The sequence below is a fragment of the Otolemur garnettii genome, unplaced genomic scaffold (genome assembly GCF_000181295.1).
Source record: "Otolemur garnettii isolate 467f Iridium unplaced genomic scaffold, OtoGar3 scaffold00046, whole genome shotgun sequence".
Classification (NCBI taxonomy): Eukaryota; Metazoa; Chordata; class Mammalia; order Primates; family Galagidae; genus Otolemur; species Otolemur garnettii.
The window spans coordinates 12,152,592-12,174,264 of record NW_003852441.1 but is presented as its reverse complement, the minus strand read 5'-3'; the positions used below and the strand labels follow the sequence as shown (position 1 = coordinate 12,174,264).

The 21,673-nt window shown below is 52.9% G+C and overlaps 3 protein-coding genes across 5 annotated transcripts; 1 reads left to right on the top strand and 2 right to left on the bottom strand.

Moving 5' to 3' along the window:
* Positions 1–915: 915 nt before the first annotated feature.
* ACADVL (acyl-CoA dehydrogenase very long chain) lies at positions 916–6,126 on the top strand. Of its 2 annotated transcripts, XM_003791172.2 has the most exons (20): positions 916–1,137; positions 1,213–1,288; positions 1,533–1,595; positions 1,671–1,743; positions 1,826–1,890; positions 1,985–2,119; positions 2,531–2,675; positions 2,905–3,034; positions 3,124–3,249; positions 3,539–3,737; positions 3,965–4,069; positions 4,499–4,585; positions 4,670–4,732; positions 4,826–4,927; positions 5,004–5,101; positions 5,195–5,267; positions 5,355–5,427; positions 5,513–5,585; positions 5,668–5,743; positions 5,819–6,126. In XM_003791172.2, exons 1-20 carry the CDS (start codon positions 1,073–1,075, stop codon positions 5,957–5,959), a joined length of 1,968 nt encoding a protein of 655 aa, XP_003791220.1. In that variant the 5' UTR covers positions 916–1,072; the 3' UTR covers positions 5,960–6,126. The 2 variants fall into 2 exon arrangements, with proteins under 2 accessions (XP_003791220.1, XP_023369739.1); XM_023513971.1 differs by lacking the exon at positions 916–1,137 and having other exon boundaries at positions 1,537–1,595.
* Positions 6,127–6,200: 74 nt separating this feature from the next.
* On the bottom strand, positions 6,201–15,657 carry DVL2 (dishevelled segment polarity protein 2). 2 transcript variants are annotated; one of them, XM_003791174.1, is made up of 15 exons: positions 15,185–15,657; positions 11,629–11,698; positions 11,198–11,343; positions 10,961–11,070; positions 10,704–10,839; positions 10,482–10,572; positions 10,267–10,336; positions 10,021–10,160; positions 9,852–9,928; positions 8,883–8,950; positions 8,589–8,717; positions 8,352–8,483; positions 8,037–8,216; positions 7,368–7,586; positions 6,201–7,227 (listed from the first exon to the last, which is right to left on the bottom strand). In XM_003791174.1, exons 1-15 carry the CDS (start codon positions 15,376–15,378, stop codon positions 6,779–6,781), a joined length of 2,211 nt encoding a protein of 736 aa, XP_003791222.1. In that variant the 5' UTR covers positions 15,379–15,657; the 3' UTR covers positions 6,201–6,778. The 2 variants fall into 2 exon arrangements, with proteins under 2 accessions (XP_003791222.1, XP_023369736.1); XM_023513968.1 differs by having other exon boundaries at positions 10,973–11,070; positions 15,185–15,641.
* A 514-nt stretch (positions 15,658–16,171) lies between these two features.
* On the bottom strand, positions 16,172–20,533 carry PHF23 (PHD finger protein 23). The gene is made up of 5 exons (XM_003791177.2): positions 20,270–20,533; positions 18,651–18,682; positions 18,417–18,509; positions 17,053–17,887; positions 16,172–16,959 (listed from the first exon to the last, which is right to left on the bottom strand). The coding sequence occupies exons 1-5, from the start codon at positions 20,301–20,303 to the stop codon at positions 16,745–16,747; spliced, it is 1,209 nt and encodes a 402-aa protein (XP_003791225.1). The 5' UTR covers positions 20,304–20,533; the 3' UTR covers positions 16,172–16,744.
* Positions 20,534–21,673: the final 1,140 nt, after the last annotated feature.

The following is a 21,673-nucleotide window of genomic DNA, read 5'->3' as shown; positions in this document are numbered from 1 at the left end:
TCTCTCACTTTAATCTCCCTAATCCGCCAGGATTGAACTTGAGCTGCCTTCTCACCACCCAATTCTAGCTGTTAGTAAAGCAGGTAGTCTCTGAACTGACCAACTGTGCCATTCTTCCCCAGGTCCCTAGGCACCACTATCACCTTGGCCCCCCTCCCCAAAGCCAGGCATAACTTAGGCACATCTTCCTGAGGGCGAGGATAAAGAGTCTTTCCCAACTCTTTCTGCTCTTGGGGCTGAACCTAGTGGGAATTGCTGAAGGAGAAGGATAAACTGCGTGGGATCTGTTGACCCAGGGCTAGAAAATTGTGTGTAGAGGGAACCTATGAGAATTCCTCTAGTTCTTCTCAGGCCTGGAAAGGATCCTCTGCCCAAAGGTCTAGGCTGGGCACATGGTCTTTATAAGGAACAGAGAACAGAGAGAGAAAGATGTTTAGGGATCTCTTGGAAGCTTTAAGCGAGAGGCAATGAACTTGGGCATCCTTCCTACTGTGAAATTTTAGGTTGTCTGAGAGTTAGTGACACCACCTAGGTCTCAGGAGAAAACGTTTGGAACATTCATACCCCAGCTTGAATCACCACCACCATCACACCCTCCCTTTTATACAAGTGGAGACAAATTTCATGAGGAAACCCAAGAGTGATCTTTTCATACCTCTACATCTGATATCTATCTTACACTTGTCTTCCCACTTCTCTCTCCTAACTCCACCAGGAAAGCCCTCCCTTCAGTCTACCTCCATCCCTCTTGCCGCAGTCGCCTGAGCTCCTCCCTCTTCCGTCCCATCTTATCCCACTACCCCTTCAGAGGACTAGACTCTAGTTCGGACAGGCTTGATGAAGGAGTTTGAGGCAGACAAGGGACGCTTAAAAATCACTCTACGTCAGCCAGAAAGCAGGGTCCGGAAGCCCCGAAACTACAGCTCCCAGCATGCCCCGCGTCCCGGAAGCCCCGCCCACACGCCCAGTGCATTGTGGAGGATGAGTCAGGTCTGGGGGCACCCAGACTTGGGCAGGCGGGACTCGAAAGCTAGGTCAGCGCCGTAGGCAACGGCAACCAGAGAACTCGGAGATGCAGGCGGCTCGGATAGCTCCTGGCGCGGGGCGGCAGCTGCTGCTGAGGCTGGGGAACGGAAGGTCCGTGTATGACTGGAGGGCTAGGGGGCAGCAGGCCTAGGTACCCGGCCAAGACTGAATTCCTACTCCCCACAGCTCGCGGCCCAGTGCGTTTCTGGGGCAGCCCAGGCTTTGTACTGCCCGACGACCCTTTGCCAGTGGGGCCGCTCAGGTAAGTGATAGCGGTTTGGGAGGATTTGTAGGAACCGGGAGCCGCTGAAGCTCCCACCTCTCCGCTGCCGGCAGGGGTCTCCCTCCCAGTCACCTGCCTATAGCTCCGGCACCAAAAGTAGGGGAAAGGGTAAGCCAGGGTGCCCTGGGGTGAAACTGGGGGAAAGGTCACTGGATCCGTCCTACTGCTCTCCTAGGCTTACCGAGAGCCCCTTCACTAGCCTGATTACCACCCTTTTCCCTAGGCAGTTCGGGACAAGTCAGATTCTCTCTCTGATGCTTCGACCAGGGAAAAACCAGCCAATGCGGTATGTAGTCCCGAGGCTGGGTAAACCTAACCCAGGGGCAGAATCACTGCAGCCAGTTCCCTTCTCTCTGCCCAGGAATCTAAGTCCTTTGCTGTGGGGATGTTCAAGGGCCAACTCATCACGGATCAAGTGTTCCCATACCCATCCGGTAAGGGGAGTCAGAAGGGTGTGGGGACTGGATGGTATTCCCTGACAGCTTCACCTGATCACCCCACCCCCATCCGTTACAGTGCTGGACGAGGACCAGATACAGTTTCTCAAAGAGCTTGTTGGGCCTGTGTCCCGTTTCTTTGAGGTGAGGAATGAGGGGACTTATTCCCTAATGGAGTGGGTGGAGATATTAAGGAGCTTAAATACAGCCTGGGTGTGGCATCCTGTGCCTTCCCTAGGAGGTGAATGATCCTGCTAAGAATGACACTCTGGAAATGGTGGAAGAAACCACTTTGCAAGGCCTCAAGGAGCTGGGGGCTTTTGGTCTACAAGTGCCCAGTGACCTGGGTGGTGTAGGCCTCTGCAACACCCAGGTAGGGGAGTCCTCTTGCCATTTTCCAACATCCCTACTCCAGCTTGGCAGATTAGCTCCTCATCCCTAACTAGGGCTAAGGTCTCTTTCAAGAACTTGCCTTGAAACCTTGTGAAACATACACATTCCCCCCTCCAACAGTAACACAAACCTACATCCACCTACTCCCTGGCTCCCAAGTCCTTATCAATCTGTTAAGTTGGGGAATGCCTGACAAGATAATGGGAAGTCTCCCTCCTACCAAGATCTAGGACCATCCTCTGTTGTACCCTTTTCATAGTCCTGATTCCTTTTCTCCATACTTAGCTTGGGGATGGCTCACATCAGGCCTTGCTCTGGTGCCCATACTTTCCTGCTAGGGGAAGGTCCCCATGAAGCCAGTTACAGCCCCAGATGCCTACTTTCCCTTCAGTATACCCGCTTGGTGGAGATCGTGGGCATGCACGACCTTGGTGTGGGCATTACTTTGGGAGCCCATCAGAGCATCGGTTTCAAAGGCATCCTGCTCTTTGGCACAAAGGCCCAGAGAGAAAAATACCTCCCCAAACTGGCATCTGGTGAGACAACTCTGGGAAACTCAGGGATTGGGAGTGTCCTGGGTTTGTACAGAAGGCCAGTAGCTACTTAGATCACTGTCTGGCTGGGCATTTCAGTTGGGGAAGGTTCTGGAGAAACTGGATATTGCCAGAGGTATTAAAGGGGATCTTCCTGGGAGGATAAGGAAGCCAGCTGAGGGGATTCTGATGCCTAACAGGACTCATGGTAAAGGAGCTCTCTCCCCACTAGGGGAGACTTTGGCCGCTTTCTGTCTAACGGAGCCCTCAAGTGGGTCAGATGCTGCCTCAATCCGAAGTTCTGCTGTCCCCAGCTCCTGTGGAAAATATTATACCCTCAATGGAACCAAGATTTGGATCAGGCAATCTTCCCATTTCTCCCCTTTTGCCCAATTCCAGGCCCCACTGCTCTGGGTCCTCCATGTTCTCACTCCCCCTTATTCTTCCACAGTAATGGGGGCCTGGCAGACATCTTCACAGTTTTTGCCAAGACACCAGTTACAGATGCTGCCACGGGGACTGTGAAGGAGAAAATCACAGCTTTTGTGGTAGAGAAGAGCTTTGGGGGTGTTACCCAGTGAGTGGATTTGGGAAGAGCAAGGACCAAGGAGGCAATACTGGGCTCTAGGATACATGGTTATTACAGGTCACTCTGGGGGGAGGTGCAGAAGCCAAAGTAGGTAGACAGCATGGTGCCTCTGGGATATGCATGCAACTGATCTAAGGCGTTGGCTCCAGCAACCAAGTCCAACACATGGTAGCAGGACATAGCTTCCTTAGTCCTCAGGGGATTTGGGAAGTGTTCCCCATACCCCAGTAGCAACCTGTTGAACACACCTCTGCTTTCCTATCCTGCCCTGTCACAGTGGGCCCCCCGAGAAGAAAATGGGCATCAAGGCCTCAAACACAGCAAGTGTGTTCTTTGATGGAGTACGGGTGCCAGCAGAGAACGTGCTAGGTGAGGTCGGGGGCGGTTTCAAGGTTGCCATGCATATCCTCAACAATGGAAGGTTTGGCATGGCTGCGGCCCTTGGAGGCACCATGAGAAGCATCATTGCCAAGGCTGTGAGTACCCTGCCAAAGTCCATTATATCTTTCTTTCCAAGTGCTCCTGTTCCCTTCCAGGTATTTCCCACAGCAGATTCCTCACCCACTACAACTCTAAACCTGCTACCTTAGGTCTCCATCCACTGTGGACTGAACTCTTGGTTGTCCAAAGCCCATGCCTAGCCCCTCTGTTAGGGAACTGCAGAAAGAGTGAACCGTGGTGGGATGAATATGCACTCTTTCAGGTAGATCATGCTGCTAATCGTACCCAGTTCAGGGAGAAAATTCACAACTTTGGGCTGATCCAGGAGAAGCTGGCCCGGATGGCTATGCTACAGTATGTGACTGAGGTGAGGACCCTTTTCCCTGCAGCCCTGTGGCTTTCTTCCCAGTCGGTCAGACTACAACCCCCAGCAGCACCTGGGGCAGTGGGTCTCCAGCTTTACACCAATGCCCTAGGGGATGCGGGGAGGCATAGTCAGCTTAGCTTCTGCCGGAGAAAAGCAATGCTCTTTTGCTAAGGTGCTTCCCAGAGATGATGGAAGTTAACTCTATCGCTACCCCCACACCTTTCAAGAAGTGATGTGCCTAGAAACCCCAGTGAACTCACTCAGGGGACCAAATATTTAGATGTGCCTGACCTGACCACGCAGTTAAAGGTGAATGGAAGGGCATAGGGAGCTAGCCCAGACCTGATCTTAAGAGATTTGGTGATCAGGTTGAATCTGATTGCAGCCCTTTTCAATTTGCCTTCCTATGTCCCAACCATGCAACCTCAGTCAATGGCTTACATGGTCAGTGCCAACATGGACCAAGGATCCACGGACTTCCAGATAGAGGCTGCTATCAGCAAAATCTTTGCCTCGGTGAGGTCCCATACATACAGTAGGGAGGGAGTCCAGTTTGGAAGCTCAGCTCCAAAACCAATCTCAACTGGTTCTTTGTCCTAGGAAGCAGCCTGGAAGGTGACTGATGAGTGCATCCAAGTCATGGGGGGCATGGGATTCATGAAGGTACAGGATGGTCCTCTGCACAGAGCCTCAGTTGGGCTAGAAGCAAGTGGTACATCTCAGCAGGGGGTTATGACCTGTGTTCCCCTATGGTAGGAGACTGGGGTAGAGCGTGTACTCCGTGATATTCGCATCTTCCGGATCTTTGAGGGGACGAATGACATTCTCCGGCTGTTTGTGGCTCTGCAGGGCTGTATGGTAAGAGAGGGGAGAATTGGGGGAAAGGGAGTGGGGGGACAGTGAATCCTGACTGTTGGACCCTCCTCCCTCATAGGACAAAGGAAAGGAGCTCTCTGGACTTGGCAGTGCTCTAAAGAATCCTTTTGGGAATGCTGGCCTCCTGCTTGGAGAGGCAGGCAAGCAGCTGAGGAGGTAGGCAGAGGGGGGTGGGGCAGGGAGGAGCAATGCAGTGGGGGGGGGGGCAGCATGTGGCAACTGACCAGTCATTCTCCCTCTTCCTTTAAGGCGGGCAGGACTGGGCAGTGGTCTGAGTCTCAGTGGGATCGTCCATGAGGAGCTGAAACGGAGTGGTGAGCTGGTAAGTAGTTGAGGGTGAGCATGAGGTGATGTCCAGAGCTGCCGGAGGGGCCTCTCTGAGCTCTGCACACCTTTCCCATCTTCTCAGACAGTGCAGGCCCTAGAGCAGTTTGCCACTGTGGTGGAGGCCAAGCTGATAAAACACAAGAAGGGGATTGTCAGTAAGTAAGCTCGACCCCATTCCCACCCCCAGCCTTTCCTCTCCCTCAGACTAACACTCCCCACCCCCTCTCATCTACCTGACAGATGAACAGTTTCTGCTGCAGCGTCTGGCGGATGGGGCCATTGACCTCTATGCCATGGTGGTAGTTCTCTCCAGGTGAGGAGGCAGTAACAGGTGCCACAGGCAGCTGGGCCAAGGTCAGCCCAAATTCATTTTCTCCTCCTGCTTCCCCCACCAGGGCCTCAAGATCCCTGAGTGAGGGCCACCCCACAGCCCAGCATGAGAAAATGCTCTGTGACAGCTGGTGTATTGAGGTGAGACTTGGGGCTGCCAAGTGCAGGTAGAGTCTTAAGACACAAGCCTAAGCCCTTCCTTCCCTCTCCCCTCAGGCTGCAGCCCGGATCCGGGAGAACATGGCAGCTCTGCAGTCTGACCCCCAGCAACAGGAGCTATTCCGGAACTTCAAAAGCATCTCCACAGCCTTAGTGGAGAGGGGTGGCATGGTCACCAGCAACCCACTTGGCTTCTGAGTACTCCTAGCCAAGGCCTGGCCTGGTTATGTGCCTTTTCTCAAGCCAAAGCCAAGGCCCCTTCCCTGGGCAGCCTGGTTTACCCCGAAGTGGGCCTGGTGGTCCCAGAACTGTGCCTGTTCTCAGGAGCACTTACTGCCTCACAAATAATACAGTTTTTAACAAGTTATGCTTTGCTGCTACCTCAGTTCTTTCCTTTAGCTGCCTGCTTCATCCCAAAGAAAGGAGCCAGAGGCGTGGGGAGTTTGCCTCTATTGCTTTATTTGGTGTTTTATACAAGTGACTAAAATAAATAGAGTAACAAAGACAGCTACATGGCCCCATATGCCAAATACCCGAGCTTCCTTGGACTGCTGTCTAGTATGATCAATCCCTTCCTCTTCCCAGGGTACCAATGACCACCTCCTACCCTGCACAGGGCACAGCCAACTGGGCAACTGGAGGAGGTCACATTCTGGGGTTAGAAAAGGGGTCTTAGGAGATGAGGATTATTCATATAAAAGGAAATGTCTATTTAAAAAACAGTTTCAAAAAGGTAAGAAAGAAAGTCTTATTTTAACCCCCAAAGGCTTATTTAAAAATCAGTAAAGCTAAAAATAACCAAAGGTCCCTTGTTTACCCCTGAGGAAAGTGGGGGGAACCAGGCACTGCTGGTGACAGTCACAGAGGCAACCTCCTCACAGCAGCATCAGACTCAGCCCAGGCACTGCAAGGAGTAAGGGGTATGTGATTGACAAGACACCTAGTCATAGTATGGGAGCACCAAGCTGAGTCTGGATGGGCCAAGAGCAGAGGCCCAACATGGTCCCACAGTGGGTTCTACATAACATCCACAAAGAACTCACTGGGGTTGCCCATGGCCATGTGGAAACTTTGGCGGCTGGCTGTCAGTTCTGGGGGCACAGAGCCCAGATCTCTGACTGGAGGAGCCCCTGGGGGCTGTACTGCTGGGGGTACAGGGGGTGGGGGTGGAGGCATCATGACCACCATCATGGGATTATAGGGGAGGGCCATGCCAGGGGGTGGCCCATAGGAATGGAGCCCTGGGTGGGCTCGGAGATTAGGAGCACCTCCAGTTGAGCCTCTGGAAGAGAGAGGACCCCCATCACCACTCCCACCAGGTTCCCCACCCCGCCGAAGGCTGCCCCCGCGGCTGGAGGGCTCAGACTCACTGCCGCTGCCAGACTTGGACTCAGGGGCCCGCTCCTCAGGCCTCCCCGTGCGCCCTACCCCCCCATCGCTTCGAGTTGATCCACTGCTCCGGCTGCCTGTGGGGGAGAGGGAATGGGGCAAGTGAACCCTAGCCAAGCTCCTTTGGCTTTCCCAGCCCCCACCATAGCCTCTCCCTCCTGGATCCTCTCTGCTCTACTCTGGGAACCTGGCCATATCAGTATCCAGGGAGACTTACCCTCACTGTGCTGGCTGCTGGCACTGCCCCCACCATAGGTGTAGGATGAAAGCTCATGGTAGGGTGGGGGTTGGGGACTGTAGGGGTGCGAGGCTGGGTATTGGTAGGAGAAGGTGGGCAGCAGGGGCCAAGGGGTGGCCCCAGGCAGAGGAGCCAGAGTGTCCTGGTCTGAAGCCCCACTGGAGCCATCGTTGTCATTCAGAGATAGGTTAACTAGGTCTGGAAAGCAAAGAAAGGGGAAAAAAAATCACTGCTTCAAGAGGCTGCAATCTCAAGTCACTGAATGGAGAGGAACTGGGAATTATATCCCCAGATCCATCACAGATTGGGGTAAAACAGGGTTACAAGGCCCACTGACAGGACATTTCCTACCTACTGCTGCCATCAGGCAAGGGCACAGCCAGGGCCATCACCAGGCCATATGCTTTTGTGGGACTTAGGAAGAGATGCCTCTCCCGGTAGCAGACACAGTTCTGTACCTGGTGTAGGACTTATCTAATAGCACACAGGTGGACGTCAGCCACCACCTGGGCCAGTGAAGGACCTAGTGTAGGACATATACTGCTGGACTGTCCACAGTGGCCTTAGCTGGGTCTCTGGGCTAGGTCTGGGATCAGAGAGGCAGAATTAAGGGAGGCACTCTCCCAGGGCTAAGACAGGGACACTCACAACTCTCACAGCCACCACTGAGGTCCCCGAAGACATAATAGCACTGCTCAGAGAAGGTGATCTTGTTTACGGTATGTCGGATCAAGCCCGCCTTGAGCAGCCCACTGGCATACTTGCGTGCCTCCCGCCGCTCAGGAAAGCCCTCCACATGATGGTAGAGCCAGTCAACCACATCTGAGCCTGGAGAAGCCACAGTGGAAAGAAGGCCTCAGATTCTGCTTTCAACTCCTGTCTTTACCCCTGCCTGTGCCATTCCCAGCTTTAGTCAACCTCCTCCTCCCCTCCCCATGCCATCTGCTCAGGGCCCAGCTGTACCCAGAAAGGCATTAGGGATGGTGATTTTGAGCCACATGCGGTCCCGGACTTCCAGCCCAGACTCTGGAGCTGCCATGGCCTTGGTCACAGATGCCATGTCTGTATGGATGGAGAGGCCCTGGCCCTCACAGCCTGGCAGAGGAGACATTGGGTTATCTGGGGTATGGCCCACTCACATAGGAGCTACAGTTTAGGCTATTGCTGGGCAAACTTTGAGGAGGTGGGGTGGGGGCTCACCATCAGGCAAAGAGGATCCAGATGTGATGGTGCTCATGGACGAGGAACCTGGATAGACTGGGAAGGTACCAGTCAATGCAGCAGAATGTGACACCCAGGCAGCAGGGTCAATTGGCTGGATGGGCTCATCTGGGACAAAGGAGGCCACCAAGATGACCACTTCTAAGTCTCAGAAATCTAACCCTGTACCTCCCTCAGATTTCTGTGCCACCTATGCCTGGCCCCTACTCCACCCATGCCCCATAGCCTGTAGGCCCAGGCCCAGCCTCAGGCACCTCCTTGAACATCACTTACTTCGAGGGAGGGTGAAATAGGCCTGGGGGGAGGGATCCCAACACTTGGCCACAGTCAGCACAATGGGGCTGTGGGGAAGAGGCGGCCAGTCAGAGGGGCAGGATGGAGAAGGCCTCAGAAGAGTGGAGGCCTGGAACAAAAATGGACGGACGTACAGAAAGAGGGTGACAAGAAAAAGAGCACATGCGTGGCTGGGACAGAGAAGGTGAGGGTAGAAGGCCCCACAGTGTGGATGACTCACTGACAAGGATAACCCTTACAAACATACCGCTGGTGAAACAAGAGAGTACACAGTGCACAATTCCATTCACAGAAAGTTTAAAAAAAAGTAAAACTAACCCATGTTCAAGGAACATGCATAGGTGATAAAGCTATCAAGTGAAGCAAACATTTCTTTGCCATGGTGATGACCACAGAAGCCAGAAGAATGACTAACCCTAAGGGAGTGAGATGGCTGGCCACAGGAAGGGACAGTGCAGGTAGAGAATTGGAGGGTGTACACAATCTTCTCCTATATCATGACCTTAAGTGGTGGTGGCATTAGCATTCACTCTAGAATTATTCACCACATTGCATGTTTTGTTTTCATGTAGTGAGTGTTATTTCTATATATTAAAATTGCAAAACAAAAAGTGAAAGAGAGGCTCGGCGCCTGTGGCTCAAGCGGCTAAGGCGCCAGCCACATACACCTAAGGTGGCGGGTTCGAAACCAGCCCGGCCCACCAAACAACAATGATGGCTGCAACCAAAAAATAGCCAGGCGTTGTGGCGGGCACCTGTGGTCCCAGCTACTTGGGAGGCTGAGACAGGAGACTCGCTTGAGCCCAGGAGTTGGAGGTTGCTGTGAGCAGTGAAGCCATGGCACTCTACCCAGGGGGACAGCTTGAGGCTCTGTCTCAAAAAAAAAAAAAAAATGTGAAAGAGAAAAAACAAAAGGACCAAGGACCCAAGACCAACTCACAGACTCACCCAGGCTTGTGTACAATATCCCTCAGCACCCGCACAGCATCGTCATTGCTCATGTTCTCAAAGTTCATGTCATTCACCTAGACGTGAGAAGATAGAGGTCTAAGGCTGGGCGCAACAGGCTGCTGAGAGCCCCTGCCCAAGGTGGCTCAGTGGCCCTACCCCAGCACACCTGCAAAAGCATGTCCCCTGGCTCGATGCGCCCATCAGCTGCCACAGCCCCACCCTTCATGATGGAGCCGATGTAGATGCCTCCATCTCCCCGCTCATTGCTTTGGCCCACAATGGAAATGCCCAGAAAGTTGTACTTCTCTGAGGAAAGAGTCCACATGAGGATGGGAAGCCCCAGCTAAATGACCACAAGGAGCCCATGAGTACAGGTGTTCCCCCTTGCCCCAGCCTCAGGCTCCCTCCATACCCATGTTGAGTGTGACTGTGATGATGTTGAGAGACATTGTAGAATCCGTGACACTGCTGAAGGACGAGCTCTGTGGTGGGAAAAGGAGCAGGAGCTAGTGTGCCTTTCAATAATCCAGGATAAGCCCTGAGTTCTGCCTATACCCTAGGCTGCCTAAACCAAGGCCCACATCCCATCTTCTCCCAGTCCCAGTTGTGGCAGGGGATCCCTCTCACCCTCTCCAGGCGAGGTGGCCGCTGTTTCCTCCGCCGCCGGTGGCGCTTAAGGAGGCGTGAGGCACTGCTCTGCTCTGTGGAGCTGCTAAACCTGTCGAGAGGTGGGAAAGGGAGCACTTGTAGGACACAGGACGGATGAAGTGAGCATAGGGCCAATAGAAAGAATGACAAGAAGGAGGGAGGGGAGGGAACTAAAAAACCAGGAGATGTATGGAGGCCTACCTGCTCATGGTATCATCCTCTTCCGAGTCCCCCAGGCTGGTACTCTCCAGCTCACTGGTCATAAGGGTAGAGGAGCTCTCGTACCCAGCCAGGTGGCGTTCTAGCCTGGAGGGGCCACCAGCCCTATGACCCCCAGCTGCATATGAATAGGAAGCTTGGGAACCAGGCCTTCCACTCCTCACACCCACCAAGGCCAGGAGGCTAGCCCAGCCCTTCTTGGCCCCCCAAGCTACCATCCTCCAGGGGCTGCCCCTCACCGCCATGCTCACTGCTATCTCTCCTGCGAGGCCGCTCTCGCCTCAATGAAACTACTGACTCACTCTCCGTCTCAGGCTCCAGATTTTCACGGCTGCTGGATATATTAGGGCTAGATGGGCAGAAACAATTTCCAGCCCATGTCAGAACAAGGCTCTAAATCTGGAGCTTCTCCTCCCAAAGGATGTGGATTCCCTCATCATCTCCCTCCCCTGGACTCAAGAATCCTGAGGACTCACTGGAAAGACGGAGGCCTTGAGTCCCCAATGCCACTGGTCCTCTCTGGTGGCAAGGGGGGTAATGCTGGGGGTGGAGGCGCCACTTCTATTCGAGCCTCATGGGCTGGAGGAGCCATCTCAGGTGGGGGATTATCTGATGACACTAGCTAGAAAGATGCAAATGATAAAAATTGGCTCAAGTGGAACATGATATATAAGAGCTGACAGTAAAGGAAAGGATTCAAAAAGAGACAGAGCTGAGAGAACCTGGAGAACAACCCAAAAAAGCAGTAGCAAGTATTAGAGGCTCCAGAAGGAAAAGCTGAGGGGCTCCCTAGCAAACAGGCAAGGCCTCCAGCACCTGGAAGGGGGAGGGTGACAGAAACAGACTGAGGCTTAGAGGAGCTTGGCAATGCTGAGGGGACTGGGTCCTCAGAGTCAGGGTCCCTTACCCAAGATACCACCCTTCCGTTGAAGCAGGGGAGGCGGGCATTGTCATCTGAAATTTCCTCTTTCACCACCCTGCCAAGACACCAGATAGAGATCAGTGGGCTGGACTAGCCACCCCCTCCCCCAAACCCATTCAAAGGTTCTCCCAATCTTCATCCAGCTCAAGGATGTTGAATTTCTCCTACCCTGTCCAAGTCCTCTTCTTACATTGAATCAATTCACTCTTAACACCTAACAAATCTCTAAACTCAACTCCCTCTTCTTATTCTCCTTCTCTCCTCAGTTCATCCTCAGGGGCACAATGCTGCTACAAAGACTTCCTGAGTCTGATTCATACCTCTCAGTCCAATTCATAGGAAATCCCCTATGGCTACCATGCTGCCCCAAATATCTAACTTAGGAGACTTGCCTTCCCTCAACCCCATTTCTGTTCCTCACACACCTCCCCCCAGACACTTTCCTTTAGTCCTTTCTAATTTACTTTCAGAGAGCTATCCAAAAGTGTTGTCTTTGCGTAGGTTAAAAAAATCCATTAATTAGCCAGGTGCTGTGGCGGGCACCTGTAATCCCAGCTACTTGGGAGGCTGAGGCAAGAGAGAATAGCTTAAGCCCAAGAGTTTGGGGTTGCTGTGAGCTGTGACACCACAACACTCTATGGAGGGCAACATAGTGAAACTCTGTCTCAAAATAATTAATTAAAATAAAACATTAAAAAAAATACATTAGCTCAAACAACAGCACCTCCTAATTAGGCCGTAAGTCCTCAAGCCAGGCTTCTAATTTTCCTTGGCCTCACCCAGCACAAACTCTGCACTTAGTAATATTGTTTTCATTTTGTTTTCTTTTTGAGACAGTAGTGTCACTATGTTGCCTAGGCTAGAGGGCTATTCACAAACATTGTCCCACTAGTGATCAGCATGGGAATTCTGACCTGTTTTATTTCTGACCTGGGTTGATTCTCCCCTTCTTAGGCAACCTGGTGGTCCCCTGCTCCCTAAAGGTCACTATATTGACACCTAACTTAGTGCAGACACCCAACTGCCATAGCGCAATACAGTCCAGAACTCCTTGCCCAAGCAATCTTTCCACCACAGCCTCCCAAGTAGCTGGGACTACAAGGGTACACCACCATGCCCAGCTAATTGTTCTCATTTTTTTCAGACAGGGTCTCGCTCTGGTTGCCCAGGCTAGAATTCAGTGGTGTGATGATCCTAGCTCACTGCAGCCTTGAACTCCTGGGCTCAAGTAATTGTCAGCTCAGCCTCCCCAGTAGCTAGGACTACAGGCACGAGCAGCTTTGCATTAAGCTATCTGCCTGGTCTGACAGATCCCAAAGCCCAGCATTGGAGGTCATCTCTCCTAGGGGTTCCTTAAGGTGAAGTTCACTGGACTTGCCACTTCTCAACCACAACCTCAAGCTATTAACACTTTGTTCAACACCACATCCTGGCCACACAGCACAGTATCTAACACTAGGCATTAACAATAATTTGGTTCCCAGCACTCTGGGAGGCCGAGGCAGGAGGATCACCTGAGCTCAGGAGTTTGACACCAGACTGAGGAAGAGCTCAGAAAAACTAGCATAGCGTTGTGGCGATGCCTATAGTCCCAGCTACTTGGGAGGCTGAAGTAAGAGGATTACTTGAGCCCAAGAGTTGGAGGTTGCTGTGAGCTATGATGCCACAGCACTCTACCAGGGCAGTGGAGTGAGATTCTATCTCAAATAAAAAACCAAAAAAGAAAACAAAAAGAAAAACCCAACCATTTGTTTATTTAATTAATAAACATAGAAAGCTTTCTCATTAGTATAGTGGTTAATAAAAAAAAGACAATAACAAAAAAGAAACCATAAAAACTATGAAACTTTATGTCTCAGTTTCTTCTCTTTCACATACACACCCTCACTCCCAAATTAAGACATCTTGTTTGATTAACTCTTTAGCCTAATGTGATTCTGGAAGCTTGGATATATGCCAACTTAATCCATTTGCTATCAATGTGGTGATACAGCCCAGTCAGTACCAATCTGTCTCAGCATAATGTAGTATTCTTCCCAGCATAACCTAATCTCAGCATAGCTCAATCTACTCCAAGACAAATTATTCTGTATCATCATAACCTAGTTTATGGACTAGTCAGTCTCAGTACTACTACTGGTGCACTCACCTAGATTTACCACATGCCATGCCCCTACTATGCATTCTATTCTGTGATACCTCCATATCACAGACAAGAAGATCAAGGCATGAAGTTAAATAAATTACTCAAGATTACATTGCTGACAAATAAAAGAACCTTGATTTAAATCTAAGAGAACTTCCAAGATAGTATCCCTCTCCTAATGTCAAACAATTTTTCTAGGTACAGTTCAGAATGTTCAGTTCTCCTAGAGCCCACACTACTCCAACTTAATCAAGCTGCCTTCAAAAAAGTAGGAGATTGAGGACCCAGAGTGCTTAGTCCAAAGGATATAAACACAAGAGTTTACTCAACATTATTTACAATCCCAGTCTAGCCCAGAAAGTCCCAAATTACCCTGGGATAGCCCAATCTATTCCAGCACAGCCTACAATGTCCCCACACACAGCTGCCTGATAGAACCAATATAGCTGTACTAGCATAGGCCCCAAGAACCTTGTCTGCTCCTTTATGGAGCACCCCAATTAAACTATGTCTGACCCCAAGAAAAACAGGCTTAACCAATAATACCCAATAGAGCCCAGAACGGCCCAAGTTTCTCCAACATAACCTACTCCAGGGCATCCTAGAACATCCCAATAGTGCACTTTTTGCATTAGTTTAAACTAGAATAAACCAAAACAATCCTGTCTGCCGGCTTGGCACCTGTGGCTCAAGTGGCTAAGGCGCCAGCCACATACACCTAAGGTGGCGGGTTCAAATCCAGCCCAGGCCCGCCAAACAACAATGACGGCTGCAACCAAAAAATAGCCAGGCGTTGTGGCGGGCGCCTGTGGTCCCAGCTACTTGGGAGCTGAGGCAGGAGACTCGCTTGAGCCCAGGAGTTGGAGGTTGCTGTGAGCTGTAACGCCACGGCACTCTACCCAGGGGGACAGCTTGAGGCTCTGTCTCAAAAAAAAAAAAAAAAATCCTGTCTGCCCTAGTATAAACTAGAATATCACGAAACTGCCCTGATATAGCCCAATCTGTACTAGGAAATTCCAGAATATCCCTACATAGCCTGTGTAGTACAAGACTGTTCAGAATCTACTAAACTACAAAAAAATAGATCAATCTATATCAATAGAGTCCAGAATATCCCAAAATAAACCAGAGTCCCCCATCTATTCCAGTGTAGCCTAATCTTCTCTAACCTGATTTAGCGTACCCCAGCTTATCCTCCTATAGATCCCTGTGTCTCAATTTGTTCCAGCATAACCTTGTCCATCCTGGGACATCCAATCGACCTCAGCATAGTACAACACGTTCCACCATAAGCCAGAAAATTCCAGTATGGCCCAGAGTAGATGTGTACCTCATCATATCGCCCAATCCACCCTAACACAGCTCCCATCGGTCGGATCTAGGCCTAGTGCTCACCCGAAATCCTGATCCATAGACTTGAAAAAGTACTTAGCGCCTGCGGGCCGCTGCAGAACGCTCTTGAAATCGCCGAGGGTGATGCGCTCAGCGGGGACCGGAATCTTCACCAGGTAGGGCGTCTCTTCCTCGTCCAGGTGGTAAATCACTTTCGTCTCCCCGACCCCACCGCCCCCCGTGCTGCTGCCCGCCATGGTCTCGCCCGCGCGCTCGCGGGATCCACCACCCACCTAACAGGGCTAAGCGCCCCCCTTCGCGCCTGCGCACACCCGCAAACCCACGCGCGAACGCTAACAGGACAAAGTCAGAACCCGAGAGGTGCAAAGGAAAGGGACAGTGAGCAAGTGGCATAGAGGGGCGGGGCAGGCCGTGGGAGGCAACCCAAAGCAGCCGACTCAGCCGCAGCCGCGCGCCACCGCCACCGTCGCCAGCAACCTCCAGGTCCCCGCCCACCTCTCCCCATGTCACGTGACACAAGCCCGCCCACCCAACGCTCCCTCGCCGTCCCTGCCACGTGACTCCCTCGAGTCACGTGACAGCCCAACCCACCCCACCCCCCCGCGCGCGCCCCTGCCACGTGATCGCTACCTTCAGCAACGGTCTCACAACCCTAAACGGCCCCGCCCCCAAACGTGTCCCCCAGCCGAGGTCCTCCAAGAACCCAACTTAAGCTAGCCTCTGCTCTCAAACCGTAGGCAATCAATCTGCTCACACCCAGTTTTACCCGACTCCGGCAAGAAACGCGAAGCTACTCTGATCCTCAGCTGTGCGTGCAGGGAGGGTGGGAACTGTAGAAAGTGTTGGGGGGCAATAATCAGATCGAGGCTTTAGGACTGGCTTTTCCAGGGTTATCTTGGGGTGGAAAAAGCCAGAGCCAGGCCGGTTTTTTGGATTGGATTTTGAGAGGTGGGTTTCAGGTCCACCTCCAGCCAGTCTTCTGCCAACTTTTCCAGCGCCTCCCTCCCAAAGGAGGACAGTGAGGGCTAAAAACACAAAAGAGCCCACTCTGCTTTATTTACAACACGCAGGCTGTCTGTACAAACAGCTAGCCAGCATTATTAAAAACAAAAGAGAGAGAATTGTCACCTGTCTGCTTTCCTTCCTCGCTTGGCCAAGCTCTGTACTCCACCTTTGAGCTGCCATGCCCAAAAGAGGAAGTCCAAAATTAAAAATACAACCGGTGGAGAAGAAAATGGGGAGTGAAATACAAGAAAAGGTGAGGAAGGGGAGTGCTGTATTTACACTAGAGTTTTATAGACAACTGTCCCATTCCATCCCAATTCCAACCTGGCCCAGAAAGTGATGGGTGGCAGAGCCAAGAGACAAAATACTTCGTGTCTAAAGACCCAGTTTCCCACCCCAACTGCAATGGGTGCCATTTCAAGTCCAGCGTGGGGAAGGATTGGGTAGGAATTTGAGACACGTTTTCAAACAAGTCTTCCTTGGGAATTCCTGCCTTGAAATGGGGACAGTATCCAAGCTCCAGGGGATAGGCTGAGGACCCTGAAGCTCGGTTCCAAAGTCATGTTATGATTTCGAAGTTCCAGCTTAAAGGTGTTGTCAGGGTTCTCCGGATTTGGGGGGCACCCCTAACCGCCGGGCCTCTGGCCGCAGTTCCTTGCATTTCTGACAATAAAAGAAGTCAGGGACATTGGTCTTCTTAATCTTAGCACAGGAGAGGTGGATCCACGTCCCACACAGGCTGCACTCAATCATGGGCCTCCCTGCAAAGGGCTTTCGGCAGTAACATGTGATCAGATCCCATGAGTCATCACCTGGGGAAAAGAAGGTTTGTTTGGTGTTCTGCCTGAGCTCCTGGATCCACAACACCCCCAAACCCATCATACCAGCTGCCCCAAACCTCTCACCTGATTCTACCATGATATCTTCATCCATAACCCGCATTTCACCTTCACTGGAGCTAGCATCTCCATCTTGACTTGTTTCAGTGCTGCCTACCTCCTTGCTTTCACTGTCAGTGATAGGGGCTCCTTCAGTGTGTACCATGGCAGGGGGCCTAGGAGCCTCAGGGGGTGTTGGGAGTACAGGTGCTGAGGCTTCACCCCCCACCACTGCTGCCATCTCTTCCTCCTCCTCTTCCTCTTCTTCCTCCTCCTCCTCTTCAGAGTCTGTATCACTTGGGGGTGCCCGGGGAGGCCCAGGAGGTGGGAGTCTATCTCCCCTCTCTGCCTTTTTCAACTTCCGCTTCTTGCTTTTTTTGATTCGAGACCTCTTTTCCCCATCCCCAGGAGCTGGCCGAGGCCTCCGAAGCACCCCAAAACCAGCCCCTGATCCTGGCCCCAACTTTCGGTTCTTTCGGTCCTTCTTTCGAGGCTGGGAGAGGTCCCCCTGGGAAAGGGGTACTGGGGTTAGAGCAGCAGTGGGCCGGGAAGTATGTGTCAGGGATGCAGGGGACAGTGGAGATGACACTTTGGGCCCATCCAAATCAAAGAGAGAGTCCTTGAGTTTCATCTTTTCAAGCAAGGTGGCACTGTCAGGAGCCTGGAGACGAGAGAAAGTGGACCTTGGGGGTCCTGGCTGGGTGGGACCTGATTGGGCAGCTCTCCTCTTGGATGATTTTGCTTTTTTAACAAAGGTCTGGATGGTTCGAAGATCTGAGGGGGCCGAGTCCCAGCCATCACTGTCTGCTGCACTCTCACCTCGCAATGGAGAACTGGAGCCAGAGGCTGGCCAGTCACTTTCCTTAAAAAGGGTAAAAGACCAGGGTCAGGAGGAGCCCAGTCTTAGCCCTTCCACAAACCCAATCTACTCCAACCACCAAATCTCACTGTACTTAATTGCCATCAGCATCCTCTCCTTGACCACTTCCATATTACCTCTGCCCTCAAGCTCTAACCATCTCCTCCCTATTTCCCCCACCCCAGGGCCTTTAAAGTATTGTATTCCTCAGGTTAGAGACATATTGATTTCTATACAGCCCCATTTGTTATCTCCCCCAAATTTATAGAAAAACACCTTTCCAAACCAAGCCAAAATCTTAACCAATACCCCCAAGTCCCATCTTTCTATCATGGCTGCTCAAGCAAGTTATAGCCTCCCCCCAAAACCAGCTTTCCTATCACAGCTCTAAGAGTTTTCAATTTCCATCCTCTTACATATAATTTCGGGGGGGGGGGGGAGGCCTCCTCTATAAAAGAATACAGTCCTATTTGCACAACAGCTGCTCTATAGTTCTAAGATACCAACCTTAAGTCAGTGGTCCTGTACCTACCTCTTTGCTAGGGGGTATGTAACCAGCGTATGCTAAAACAAAACTGCAGAATTTGTTGAAATCCTCTATTGTTCTCCGCCGTTTCTCTGGTGGCTGAAAGGAAGGAAACATGGATAACATGGAATCCAGACACGACTTTTAGAAGGACCCTAAAAGAGAAAAATCTAAAGGGACCGGGTGGAGGGGGGCTTGTGAGGCAGTGGTAATATACTAAGAAGGTAAGGGAAATCTCACCTGAGTCTCTGGCTTAAGGGTCGGAGGTGGATCTGTAAAAGCAATAAAAGCTGAGTCAAGGCACCAGGAAGCAATCTGTGTAAAAACCTCACCTCTAAACCTTGTCTGTCCCAAGTAAACCCCCTCCTCTTCCAGATCCCTCGGCCAGACCGGCAGGCCCCCAGCTGTGCTGGACCCGCCTCTGCTCCCCCTTCCGCCCCAAGGGGCGGAGCCTGGACACCGCGCCCTCTCAGGCCTCGCTATAGCGCTCCCCTTCCCCCAACCGGAGGCCCGGCGCCCCGCCCCCCCCCCAACTCCCGGTTTCTCTAGACTCTACTCGGATCTCCCAGCGCCCCACCCCGCCATAGCGCTCCTTGGGCGAGCCCAGGCCGCTGCCGCCGCCCGCCCACCCCAGTTTGCCACACGCGCTCAGCGCCCCGAGTTCCTACCCGACCGCGCTTTGCCGCCTCGAGCCCTCCGAGACCGCACACGCCGCCTGCCTGCCCCCAGGGTCCAGGATGACCACGCTGAACCGCTCGCCGCCCTCCAGCCCTTTCCCTTCTAGTCAAACACGAGGCCCGACGCGCCCCTCACCCTCACCCCAAACACACACAGGCACACACATCCAACGCTACTTCGCGTCCGGGACAGACGCGACGAGCTCTAACCCGGACGCAGCCCCACCTGCCCCCTCATACCGCGCTCCCCACAATTTCGACGTCCCTCCGCCCCCATCCGGGGCTTTGGCCCCTCCCCGTCTCGAGCTCCTCGGGCTCCCTGCCGGGCCCCTGGGCCCTGTTCCGAGCTCCCACAGACCGCCGCCCCCCCCGCACCCGCGCCCCCGTACTCACCACCAAGTCACAAGGCTATGAACCTCTAAACTCTAGCCCCCTCCCACCAACGAGCTACTCTCCCCACAGAAGCCCCTGCTGCTGCTGCTGCCGCCACTGCCCCCCTCATCCTCCCTAACTCCCGGGCTCTAACCCTCCAACAACCAACCTCCCCCCTCCCTCAAGTCGCCGGTCTTACCCCCCCCCACCCCGCCCCACTGCCCCCTTCAACTATCCAGCTCGCCTCGCTTCCCGACTCTCCCCACAACTAACCCCCAATACCGCTCCCTCTACCGCAGACAATACCCAGACCCCCTTTTCTCCCCACAACTACCTGCCCACCCCTCGAACAATCACCGGGCTATCTCCGGCGGCAACTATTCGGAGCTCCGGCACCGCATCCACAAAGTCCCCCACCTCAGCGAACTACTGGGCCCCTTACTCAGTCTTTTACATCTTCCCTCCTTAACAACTCTCGGCCACCAAATTCCCCCAACCCAGCCCCAGGGCCCCAATCTGCCGGTGGCCCTTTGAGCCCCTAACCCCCGAAGCTCCGGGTTTCCAGCTCCTATCCTCCGCTCCCCCATCTACCCCGACACACGGTGTGTAATCTCCAACTACCTTAACCCAGTCTTCCACTCCTCTTTCTCCAAGGTCTCTTAACTCGTCGCCCTCCCACCTCCAGGGCCAGGCCCCCAAGCCCCTCCTCAGACTCCCCCGCTGGACTCCGGGTCTCGACCTCCAAGTTTGCCAATTGATTCCTCACCCGCCCCCCGCCGACTCCGCGCTCGGTGCCGGTCGAAAGCTCACCTTCGGGACTGGGCTCCGCCATGGCTTCCAGCATCGCCCCCTCCCCTCCTCCCGGTCCGGCGTCCCCCTCCCCTGAGCCGGGGATCCCAGTGCCGCCTCTAGTGCTCCGGTGCTGCTTCTCCTTCGCTCCACAGAAGTGTCCGCTTCAGCTTGGTTGGGACCCGAGTCCGCTAGCCGCGGCCGCCACCTTCCTCTACCACTGCCTCCCGCACTCCCGGACCGGGGGCCCCCTCCCCCCGCGCCGCCGGCCGCCTGCTCCCTCCTCCTCCTCCTCTCTCGTCCCTCCCTCCACTTTTCTCCCCCTCCCTCCGCCGGCGACGATGCGCAATGCACCAAGGGGTTTGTAGTTTGCCCGGGAACGGCGGAAAGAGGACTGTATGAGCCTCCAGAACTACAGTTCCCAGCAAACCGTGTGTTGGCGCAGGCGCACCAAGCTGTTCCCCCTCCCACGGGGAGTGGCGGGGAGACTGGGAGCAAGAGGATAGAGCAGAAGAGTGCGCGTAGGACACTGGGAAACGTAGGCCGGGCGGGACCAAGAAAAAACGAGGACGGTATCAGAACTCTCGGCCACCATACTGCCTCGTTTGGCTTAGTCTTTCTCCCCGGCTGACGGGCGCACTTCCGGCCAGTCGGAGGAGTGATTGCTGGGAGATGAAGTTCTTCTGGTGAAAATGGCTGCCTCCTCCCAGTCTTCTCCCTCCCTCAGATTCCACTTCACTAGATCGCACAAGCCGGCACAAAATCTAGCCAAGTGACGAGTAACTGAGAACAGTCCTTTCACTAGCTCCCACACACGAAAATCTCCTCCTTAATCCAAAATATTACAACAAATTTGGATGTGTTTATCTAAAACAGATACTTTCAAAACATTCTTCTGGAGGAATCCACAGTAAAATCAGTATTTTTAACTTAATTTTGTATACTTATTTTACATATACATATATAGGATGGATGTGGTGACTCACGCCTGTAATCTTAGCAATTTGGGTGAAGAAGGCTGGAGGCTTGTTTGAACCGAGGAGCAGGAGACCAACCTGAGCAATAAGATGAGACCTTGTTTCTACAAAAAATAGAAAAATTAGCCAGGCGTGGTGGTGGCACACACCTGTATTTCCAGCTTTTCTAGAGGCTGAGGCAGGAGGGTCACTTGAGCCCAGGAGTCTGGGATTGCAGCATGCTATGATGATCCCACTTCACTCTAGCCTGGGCAACAGAGTGAGACGCTGTCTCAAGATAAATAAATAAGGCTCAGCACCGGTTACAGCGCTGGCCACATGCACCGAGAGTGGCGGGTTCAAACCTAGCCTGGGCCAGCTAAACAACAAGGACAACTACAACCAAAAAATAGTCAGGCGTTGTGGCAGGTGCCTGTAGTCCCAGCTACTTGGGAGGCTAAGGCAAGAG